Source organism: Peromyscus leucopus, chromosome 1 (assembly GCF_004664715.2).
Source record: "Peromyscus leucopus breed LL Stock chromosome 1, UCI_PerLeu_2.1, whole genome shotgun sequence".
Classification (NCBI taxonomy): domain Eukaryota; kingdom Metazoa; phylum Chordata; class Mammalia; order Rodentia; family Cricetidae; genus Peromyscus; species Peromyscus leucopus.
In genome coordinates, this window is record NC_051063.1 from 108,047,943 (window position 1) to 108,060,048 (window position 12,106).

Here is a 12,106-nt window from a genome sequence, read left to right on the forward strand (position 1 = left end):
CCCTCAGAACTCAGTTGCTAAATGAGGAAGTTACTCAGAGTCATCTTTGTCTCTGCCTCTAGCACTAGAACCCTGGCTCCAAGATCTTGTCTCTGCAGAGAAGCAGGCCATAAAGCACCAGTCCAGATCTGTCCCCAAAGGCAGTGATGTGCAATAGTCTATGGCAAAGTTCACGCAGAAGAGTGCTCTCCAAAAGGGCGGCGATTGCAGTAATAGGCAACAGGAGACTGGCAGATTCACTGAGCATAAGACTAAACTGCAAATCTGTTAGTGTGCTGGAAAGACACTGGGGAAGCTGGCTGGGAACAGGCCTTCTGAGGTCAGAACAAATTTACATGCTGACCGTGAGAATGACCCCCATATAGGAGCCTGAATTTGACTGAATCATTTTATGATGCAATTTATGGCCCATGACTTGGCTGAAAATAATAAAGCACTGAGCCTGTGGTCAGGGGAAGAGGCCACCAAAGAAAATCCTGCCCAAGTCAGCAAGGGCCAAGTCTGTGTAATGTGGGCATATTCAAGGCTGTGCCCTGAGGGTACAGTAGGTCTTCACACTGCTGGGGCAGGAGGAAGGGAGCGAGGTAGACAATCTCACATCTCTAGAATATGTAAAAGAACTCCTACAAGCCAACTGACTACAAAAATGACAAACAAATACAATTTCAAAAGGGTCAAAGGGTTTATATACACAAATATTCAATACATGCAGGAAAAGCCTCTCACCACCCTTAGTAATCGAGATGATGCAAATTAAAGCCACTATGAGCTAGCTGTGTGTCTCTCACACAGCAGGAGAACTATAACTAAAGAGACTTGAAAACAGCATGTGTCGGTAAGGATGTAGTGAAACCCGAGCCCTCTTACCAGCGCTGGTGGCGACAGAACTGTACAGCCACCTTGGGAAACACTGTGACGGGCTTGGAAATGTTGAACAGAAAGTTACCAAATCCGAAAGATATGAAATGTTCATCCACACAAAAAATTTGCACTCATCTTCTCTTTAGTATTATTCATACTACCCACAAAGTAGAAAATGCCAGAAATGTTCATCAAATGATAGACGGATAAACATAATGTAGGGACACCCACACACTAGAGTATGTACTGGATATAAAAACTGAAGTACTGATACATGCTACAACATGTATCATCATTAAGGATGAACCTCAAATACTACAACAAATAAAGAGACACTACATTTTATGAGTCCATGGACATGAAATATTGTGGGAGAAGCAAATCTATACAAAGTAGATTAGTGGGAGCTACAAGCGGGAATGGTAAAAGGCTCATGAATTCTGGATTTGTTTTTAGGGTGATAAAAATGCCCTCATACTAAAGCACAGTAATTGACTGGAAAACTCAGCTAAGACACTAAAAACAATGAAAACATTTTTAAGTGAGTTAAATTTAATGGTATGTGAAACATGTCTAAAGAATGCTCCAGCCGGGCGGTGGTGGCGCACGCCTTTAATCCCAGCACTCGGGAGGCAGAGCCAGGCGGATCTCTGTGAGTTCGAGGCCAGCCTGGGCTACCAAGTGAGTCCCAGGAAAGGCGCAAAGCTACACAGAGAAACCCTGTCTCGAAAAACCAAAAAAAAAAAAAAAAAAAAAAAAAAAGAATGCTCCAACTGTGCTTTAGAGACAGGGTCTCACGTACCTCAGTCTGTCCTCAAACTTGCTATACAGTGAGGATGACTTTAAACTGATCCTTCTGCCTCCATATGGACTGAGCCCAGGACTTCATGTTTGCAAAACAAGAACTCTCCAACTGAGCTATCTTCCTAGTCACAATGAAACATTTTAAAGCGCGCGCACACACACACACACCACTCTCTCTCTCTCTCTCTCTCTCTCTGCTCCATTTCCTCATTCCTAAAGCTATCCATCTTTATCCTCTGATATTCATCAATAGGCACCTTCTCACGTGTTTACTTGGAGTCTAATAAAAGCCCCCACTCAATTCAAAAAATTCTCTAAGTCTTCTCACACTGTTCCTTTTCCCTGGAACACCTTCCTGAGGCAGAGTCAAGTCACATATTCATTTGAGAACTTCCTTTAAGATTTATTTTTCTTTTATGTGTGTGTGAAGTGTACGTATACTATCTGAATGCAGAAAACCACAAGGCCAGAAAAGGGAGCTGGAGTTACAGGCAGCTGTGAGCTACCATGAAGATACTGGAACTAAACCTGGGTCTTCTGCAAGATGACTAAGGACTCTTAACTGCTAGACCATCTTTTTAGACCCTGAAGCTTTTTCTATCTTCTCAATCATCACTGATCCAATTTTGCCAGAGATTCCCTATTACCTATAATCAGTAACACTGTGACCTCAACTGTATATATAAAAGTTTCACCTCATTTTCCGACCAACTTTGAGTATGTCATAGCCTCTAATTCATGCCTTAATCTCTGTTATCTTTTCAGAGACAAACCATAGATGCTTCTAGACTTACAGTGGGACTGCATCCTGATAAATCCCTCATCAATTGAAAATAGTAAATATTGAAAATGCATTTAGCCAGGCAGTGGTGGCTCAGGTCTTTAATCCTAGCACTCGAGAGGCAGAGCCAGACAGATCTCTGTGAGTTCGAGGCTAACTTGGTCTACAGAGCAAGATCCAGGACAGGCACCAAAACTACACAGAGAAACCCTGTCTCAAAAAACAAAAAATAAACAAACAAAATGCATTTAATATATCTAACCCACTAAACATTATGACTTAGCAACACACCACACTGAAGTGTTGGTGTATCAAGGAGCATGGGGCTGACTGTGGCTTGCTTGCTACTGCCCAACAGCATGAGAAAACATTCCTGCCACACATTATTAGCCCAGAAAAAGGTTAAATCTCAGAATATGGTTTCCAGGCTGAGGGTTTGGTGGTAGAGTGTTTCCGTTTAGTATGTTCAGGCTTTAGGTTTAATTCCTAGCAAGGCAAAAACCAAAGTTATATTTCTGTTGAATGCTTATCACTTTTTGCAGCTGAAAAATCCCAGACTGATTCATCCTAAACTGGGGACCATCCCCGGATGCTCTAGAATTATGAAGATCAAATACAATTTTGAATTCAGCTGGGACACTGTGACCAAACAGGAAAAAGATACAAACAAATAGTGTAAAATAAATATCAAGGATGAATAAAAAGCATGCTCCTTCCTTTATCACTTCCTGCCAACTAACCAGTTTACAGGCCAGCACCCCAACTGTATCATCATATCCTTCGCAGTATTTAACACAGCATCTTGAACACAGATGGTATCAAATGTGTGCTGAATAACAAATGAGTGCCTTGAATACAACTTCTTACATATGTATGTAATAGTCCCTAAATCTTAACAAGTATCCAAAGTCTTAAAACTTTCATATAGAAAATAGAGATGACAGAAAGAAAACTAAACTAAAACAACAGAGCATGCACTCATTTCTCAATAAGTACTGGAAGTGCATATTCTTACTTTGATTTTTCAAGGTGACTCAATGCTGCCCTCAAACCCGTGTGTACTATCTATTAATTTTAAATGCTTAGGGATATTTCAATACTGTCAAGGGCAGCAGGGGCAGGGGCAGGGCACTTATTTTTTTAAAAAAGCAAGAATTTAAATACCAAAGTCTACTCCCTTTAAAAAGTAGATGCCAAGATTTGCACCATAAGCTTGAACAAGCAGCTAGGAGGAGATTAACAACGAATCCTGGAAGGACAGGGTGATGTAAGGTGAGCCTGGGGAGTTCTTCCAAACAATAGAGGGTTTGCAGGTTACATCTTAGTAGCTGAACTTCTGCAAGTAATGGAGACAGCAAGTCATATCTAGCACATGACTACGGACTGATGAAATCTGGCCTACTGGACGGAGGGTATATAACATCAGTGAACTCGAGAGCATGTCTTTAGAGTACTCTATAGTCAAGTCTAATTCCACTATGTAAAATTCCTGTGTCTGGTCCTGAAATAACATATATGAGCACAGAACACTTCTCATTTGTTTAGCTTTAGGAATGTATTTTTCTCTTCTTAGTCATACTCATCTGGTAACTTGCCTTCCTGAGTTATTTACAGGTCAGAAGACACATGATGTCATCTACCAGATCTGCTTAAGGATTTTCCTGATAGCAAGTCAGTTATCTCCAAATGTAACATTACAGTTCAAGAAAGACAGTTTTTAATTTGTCTGAGTTCCTTTAAAAATTCCCTTTTTATCTGTAACAATTCTTTTAATCCTCACCCTTGTAAACTGTTAAGTGGGTTTAGATTGAGGGACTATGATGTGTATTTAAGGTGGATAATTTTTCTTCAGTTCACATTCAGAATACTAAGAAGGAAAGGAAAAGAACAACCAGAAGACTATTTTTAAGAATACCATTATTTTTGGGGGGCGGGTTGGGGATTTAGCTCAGTGGTAGAGCACTTGCCTAGCAAGTGCAAGGCCCTGGGTTTGATCCTTAGCTCCAGAAAAAAAAAAAAAAAAGAATACCATTAATTTTTTTTATTTACTGCTTTCGCTGAATTGATACATACAGATGCTAACACTTCCATTTCCACTTCAAATGTTCAACAAGTTTTTGGGTTTTTTTTTTTTTCTGTTTTTATTTTTATTTTTTAAAGTACTGGCATTATAGGAACACTATACCTCCCTTGGCTCTCAAGTAATTTTTATTTTGCTTTTTCCAAAAAGCTAATTATAGCTGTGTGGCGGTGCCACATGCCTTTAATCCCAGCACTCAGGAGGCAGAGGCAGGTGGTGAGTTTGAGGGAGTTCCAGGACAGCCAGAAGTACACAGAGAAACCCTGTCTTGAAAAACAAACAAACAAACAACAACAAAAACAAAAATCTAATTATCATCAAGATTTCTTCAACTTGAAGATGGACACTTGAATGAAGGACACTTGATTCTTATTCTTAGTAATGACGTCAACAGGTTGAAATAACTTCTTATAGTGACTACTTTGTTTCCTAACATTAAGAGAAAGCTCTGCTAGCAGAGTCACAAAGTACCCAAGGGGAGAAAGTACATCTTGTCAGTTTATAGAATCAAACAAATGTATAAAAAAGCATCTGTTAGGAATAAAAGTCAGTCAATAAACAACAGAAACACAAATGTATGATTCAACAAAATACAGTTCTCTGTGTGCATTAATCTATGACTAAATAATGATTTGGAACAGCTAAGCTGGTAACGGAATGGCTTTCAACTGCTTGCAAGTGAGAAAAGTTGGTGGAGTATTTTACTTCGTTTTACTTTGTGGCAGGGTCCTGCTATGCCCTAAAATGCACACTGTTCCTGCTTTAGTCATCTGAGTGCTGGAATTACATAAATGTAATTGTAAGCATGGCCTGTTCTGACAGATTATTATTATTACCTGCAATATGGGCAGGCTTACAGTGTTTGGTACATACTAGGACTCAGAAGATAACTAATAAGGAAATAATTAAACGGGGCTGGAGAGAGAGAGCTCAGTGGTAAGAGTGCTCACCGCTCTTGCAAAGAAAGTAGATTTAGTTAACAGCACCTACGGAAGCTCACATGGATCTGTAAGTCCAGCTCCAGGGTATGTGGAGCTCTTGTTTGGCTTCCACAGGTATCAGGCATGCAGGAGGTACACATATATACATGAAGGCAACATTCAAACACATAAGATAAAAATAAGTCTTTCAAAAATAAGTAAGGGTCTTCACATTTTAAATAGAACAGTAAGACACGAGAAAAAAAAAAGCAAAAGAGGATATAACTAGGAAGAGGTCAAGGTCTCCTTACTCACAGATGGTATAATTCTATACATTAGAACTGTGTTAGTTACTTTTCAGTTGCTGTGGTCAAACGACACAACAACACGAAATGATTCATGGGAGAAAGAGTTTATGTTGGCTTTTTTGATTCCGGAGGGCTGAGAATCCATTATGACCTGAAAAGCATGGCAGCATGGCAGCAGGAGCAGGAAGCTGAGAGACCACATCTTTTACCACAAGCACAGAGAAAAGGAGCAGGAAGCTGGGCAAGGGTATACTCTCTCAAAGCCCGCCCCCAGTGACATACTTCCTCCAGCAAGGCCACACCTCTCATACTCTACAGATAGCGCCACCAATGGGGATTGGGGGGGTGGGTAAGGGGATGAGGGGGTGGCAGGAACCAAGTGTTCAAATGCCTGAGCCTATGGGGTACATTTCTCATTTTAATCACCACAAAGATCCTAACGACTAACAGAAGATTCTTAGATATGATAAACACTTTCAGCAAAGTGCCAGGTTACAAAACTAACATACAAAACCCCAAAGCCTTCTTGTATATCAATGACAAATAATGAAAACTAAATCAGGGTTTGTGAATACAATCCTATTCACAATTGCCTTTAAAAAAAAATAAAAACAAACAAAAGCCCTCGGAATAAACCTAAGGAAATTAAAGACGACAATGAAAACTTACATACTGAAGAAAAAAAAAATTAAAGACACCAGAAGGTAGAAAGACTTCCCACATTCATTGATTACAAAAAGTAATATTGTGAAAATGGCTATTCTACCAAAATCAATCTATAGGGTCAATGAAATCCTCATAAAAATCCCAATGCCATTCTTTACTGAAATAGATAAAACACCCTTGAGACTCCTATGGAAGCACAAAAGATGCCAGATAGTCAAGCAACCCTGAGCAGAGAGGATGCTGGGGAACAGAGAAAATGGCTCAGTTACTAATGTGTCTATGTGCAAGTATGAGGACTGAGTTTGGATAGCTAGAGCCTACACAAAGCTAGGGACAGTGTGCACATCTGTAACCTCAGCTCTGGAAGCGGGTGATAGGCAGGTGGATTCCTGAAACTCACTGGCCAGCTGGCAGCCTAGTCAAATCGATGAGCTCCAGGCTTAGTGAGAGACCTTGTCTGAAAAAATTAGATGGAAAGAGATGGAGCAAGACACTTGACGCTGACCTCTGGCCTCCACATGGGCACACGAGAACCTAAATGCTCATGTGAATACACCCACACAAATATGTACACACAATACACCTCCACACACACATGAATGCTGTTAAAACCATCACTTTATTTGATTTCAAGTTATGGTTTAGAGTCATAGTTATTAACTAATAAAAATCAGCATAGAACTGGCAAAACAAAACAAAACAGGTATACAGGTCAATGGAATAAAATAGAGGGCTCAGATATAAACCTGCATAACTACCACCATTTGCTTTTTAACAAAGATGACAAACAGAATTATACACTGGAGAAAATGCAGCCTCTTTGATATATGGCACTAGGAACACTGGATATCCACATGCAGGAGAATGAACCTAAATCTCCACCAAACACCCTGTACAAAAAAATCTACTTCAAATGGATAGGAGACCTTAATATAAGACTGACAGTCTAAAACCATTAAAAACACTTCAAGATACAGGCATGGGTGAGGACTTTCTAGTAGCTCAGGAAATGATGCCAACAACTGACAAGTGAGAGCCATGAAATTAGAAAGCTTCTGAACAGCAAAAGAGGCAACTGTGTGAAGATACTGCCTTGGGATGGGAGGAAGATCTTGCTATCTGCATCCAACAGAACATTAATACCTAGAATACACAAAGAACTTTTTAAAAAAGTAAAAAGAATCAACCCAATGTCTTAGTCAATGTTCTATTGCTGTGAAGAAACACCATGACCGTGGCAAACCTTATAAAAGGAAACATTGAATTGGGGCTTGCTTTTAGTTTCAGAGGTTCAGTCCATTATCTTCATGGTGGTGAGCATGATGGCATGCAGGCAGACGTGGTGCTGGAGAAGTAGTTGAGAGTTCTACATCTGGTCCACAGATAGCAGAAGAGAGACAATGGGCCTGGCTTGGACCCTGGAAATCTCAAAGCCCACTTCCAGTGACACACTTCCTCTAACAAGGCCACACCTCTTAATCCTTCTCAAGTAGTGCCATTCCCTCCAAACCAAGTATTCAAATCTATGAGCCTCTGGAGGCCATTTTCATTCAAACCACCACACTAATAGATAAATGGTCTAATGAGATGAACAGACAGTTCTGAAAAGGTGAAGCAAAAATGGCCAATAAGCATGTGGAAAAAAAAGTTCATCCTCACTATCATAGCAATCAATACAAATTAAAACTACATTGAGATTCCATCTCCTAGTCAGAATGGCAGTCACTAAGAAAAGAAGCAACAATAAATGCTGCCAAGGATTTGTTGGGGACAAAAGAGAACCTTCATACACTGCTGTTGACAATGTGAACTAGTGTGGCCACTATGGAAATCTCTACAAAGGTTCCTCAAAAACACCAAAACCAAATCTACTACATGACCCAGATATATCATTCCTAGGTATTTACCTGAAAGACTTCAAGTCAACACTGAAGAAATATTTGCACACTAGTGTTTATTGCAACACCATTCTCAATAGCTAAGCAATAAAACTAAGTTTTCATCATCAAACATATAGTATATATGCACAACAGAAGCTTTTTTAGACAAATTTTATAAAACCCAGGCTAGTTTTGAACTTGTTATATGGCTGAAGATCACTTTGAACTTCTGATCCTACTACTTCCATGTCCTGAGTGCTGGAATTACAAATATTCACCACCACACCCTGTTTATGAGATGCTGGAAACTGAACCTAAGGCCTGGCAAGCATTCTACCAAAGGAGCTAATTTCCCAGACACAATGGAATTTTTTAAACCATAAAGAACAAAGATGCCATTTGCAGAAAAATGGATGCAAGTAGAGCTATTACGTTAAGTCTACCTAAAAAGATAAGTATCACATTTTCTCTCATTATTGGTTTCTAGATTTGATATAAATACATAAAATCACGTATGTACATATGACACGAAAGCAGAAGCAAAACTGAGTAGGGGAACAAAGGGGACAACTGGGAGGACAGAGAAAGGAGAAGGCAGGGGAGTGTGCTGGGGAAATACGCTCAAAAGTAAAACAAAGATCAACAGAGAAAAAAAGCAGTGCAGGAAGTGTTATCATTTCTTAGGAAAAAACCTACTCCTTTACAAATTTGGAAAGTCATTTTTTTACATGCACACTTTTCTGTTTAACTCTTAATTTTTTGATTAGCACACAAAGGGGTTTGACTGTGATTGATGTGTATATATATATACACACACCCCAAGGAAAAGTAAATAGAATGCTAAATTAAAAATTCATACATTCTAGTTATAGTTGAATAATAGCACTGGAAATATAAGTGATCAGAGCAATGTAAATGTCTTTCAAGGATTACTATTGACAACTTTCGGTGCTAGCCAAGCTCTTGAGTCCACAAAACCATTATTAAGTTTAAAGCAAATCCTTAAAGAAAAATATTAAGCAGCATAAGGGGGAGATACAACTTACCTCCACTTGGAAAAGCTCTCCAGCCCCCTCACAGTCATTAGATGTGATTATTGGGGTATGAATGTGCACAAAGCCATTGTCCTAGAAGAGAAAGGAAAACTCTTCACTACATTTGTATATGAAGCAATTCCAAGAAGATATGCTGTGTTTTACTATTAAAATGGCACCAACATAATACCATTACACATCCCTTGATTACTCTCCAAATATGTTCAAAGATCAGTTAAGTGGCTTTTTGTTTGTGGGTGTTTGGGAGGAGTTTGCTATGTAATATAGGCCAGCCTTGAATTCTCCATTCTCCTGTCTCAGCCTCTTGTGCTGAAATTACAGACATACATTATTACATCTGGCCAGCTGAATGTTTTATTATGCATACAAGCATATAAAAAATTTTAAATGCGAAACAGACTTAGATGCATCTTGTTTAACTACTTCATTTCAAAAATAAGCAAACCCTGTCCTGGACAGACTTCATGAATTTCCAAGACAGATAACTGGTTAGCTAAGCTAGGGATGGAACGCAAGCCCTTACTCCATCTCTCTAATGCTATCTCTTCTGCCCACGTTTGAAGGTACTGGCGATGGTCTAAGGAACACACAAGAATACACTTTCACCTAGGGCTAACGTGGAATGATATTGCCCACACTGCTAATGAAATGCAAAGTGAACAATATGAAGTTCAGTTGTCTTGAAATGAAACCTCAGCAGTAATGAACCATCAAAAAGGAGAAAATAAAGGCTGATAAGTAGGGACTAAAGAAATAAATAGGAAGAGGGAGAAATGACTTCAAATAAGTCTCTGTCATTCAATTGATGGCACAGGCAGTGAGTGTACTTCCTTCGCCTGAATAACAATCTGAGCAGCAGCAAACCCATCCATCACTGAGGCGCCCAACTGCAGTCCTTCCGATCAAAAGTCTGCGACTGTTTCCATTAGTGAACCACAAAAGCTGTTGCTAGCAGGATTGAAATAACCCATCAGCTTCAAGGTTATGTTTCTTTCATTTTAACTATCCATGTAGGCAAAAGGTTACATTCAGAATAGATGTGGCAGGATGGGAGCGCAGGTAGCTAAAAGAATTTACAGCACACAGGCAGAATGCTATACACTTAACGCAGAATTTCAGCCTTGAAATCAATACAGTAAATTCGTACATCTGCATCCCTGCCAGGTTCTGCCTATCACTAGTAGAATATGAAAACATCTTGAAGCATAATCAGAGGGAGACTTTCCAAGTATGACCCTCTCTGAATTCAAGAGTTCTAACCTCAAAAGAAATTATTTAATCAACAACTTACTTAGATATAGACTGGTTAAACATTCAAGCTCTAAATTAAGGCTCCCAGAAATTATTCATTCAAGCTACAAATTAAGACTCCCAGAAATTATACAAATATGCACTTAACCTGAAAGCAGCGCACATTATAAAGGACCAATGGAATTCAATCAATAAAATTATTGCATAAAACTTTTATTTCTTATGAGCCAAGAATTATGGACATGAATCATTTATTCCACGTGAATGGAGGCGACTAAGCAGGAGCGCAGTAAACAAAGGAAGGAAGGAAAAATCCAAAGGAAGTGAGGGTGGAGAGAAGAAGTGTACTGGCTAGCTGTAATTGCCATAGTCAGAGCTGGGGAAATGCCGTGTGAAACAGAACGCAGATGGGAGGTAGATAACACGAGACTGAGAACCAAAATCTAATGAAACGTGGCGATTATTTTAATAACTAATGCCAAACTCTTCCAAGAGCCTTCTTGAGCTTTAACGCTGCTAGCAAAGCTTCTCAAAGTCCACAGCCCCACCGAAAGCTACAAAGGAGAAGCTCAAAGCAAGGACGATTAAGGCAGCCCCAGAAAGTCTGGAGAAAACACGGTGGAGAGGAAGCCACAGATCAGATGGAAAGTCAAAGCCAAGCAGAGGGGAAATGTGCCAGTGTCTGTCTCATTGAGCGATGACCGGCGCCATCCCATAACAAAAGGATCCCTAGCAGGAGATGTGACAGCCAGAGAGGGGCCTGAAACCAGAAGCAGACATTTCACTCGTTTTAAAAATCTCACCTACCACCTCCAAGTATCGACGCACATTTCAGAACCAGGTATTTTGCAAGGTTCTTAGGACCCCAAGCCTAACATTCGTACACCAAGCTCCCTGTTAGAAGACTAACAGGACTATATATATTCTTATCACACAAAACTAACGTAGCTTTGTCATTATTTAATCACCATCAAGGAAGACAGAAACAAGAGAGGAATTCTAATTACCAGCACACCACTGGCAACAAAAGAGTGACCGGAAGAGGAACAAGCAAGCCTGTAACACACTGCTTTTCACACTACTAAAATGCTGCAGACCGGGCCCAGACTCCGGGGCTCCATTGCAGGCTTCAGAGACACTGACAGCGGAGGACACTTCTGACATGCACGGGAAGAGCCTCCATTCACAAGGACAGTCTTCTCTACTGCCACACTCAAGGAGGACAAGGAAATCAGTATTCCATTTTAGAGGAACCCAGAAGAAACCTTCAGTTATGTGAGGAACTCGGCTCTTCTAAATGATTTAGCCTTGAGGATTCTAGTAGTTGAGTTTTAGAACATAGCAAGAGTAATCTATGAGTAAATCAAGTTATACACACTGTGTATATGTGACTGTGTGTTTTTAATTGTCATTTTTAGAGTCTCATGTAACCCAGGCTTGTCTCAAACTTGCTAATGTAGTCGAAGATGACTTGAACCCCTGATTTTCCTACCTCTAGGT

At 39.8% G+C, this 12,106-nt stretch overlaps 1 protein-coding gene across 1 annotated transcript in view; it reads right to left on the reverse strand.

The window, feature by feature from the left end:
* The window catches only part of LOC114698661 (probable asparagine--tRNA ligase, mitochondrial), a 77,349-nt gene extending 65,579 nt beyond the window's left edge, over positions 1-11,770 (reverse strand). The window contains 2 exon segments of the mRNA XM_037206370.1: positions 9,347-9,498; positions 11,614-11,770. Of these exon segments, the coding sequence (XP_037062265.1) occupies positions 9,347-9,498; positions 11,614-11,770 (309 nt within the window).
* Positions 11,771-12,106: the final 336 nt, after the last annotated feature.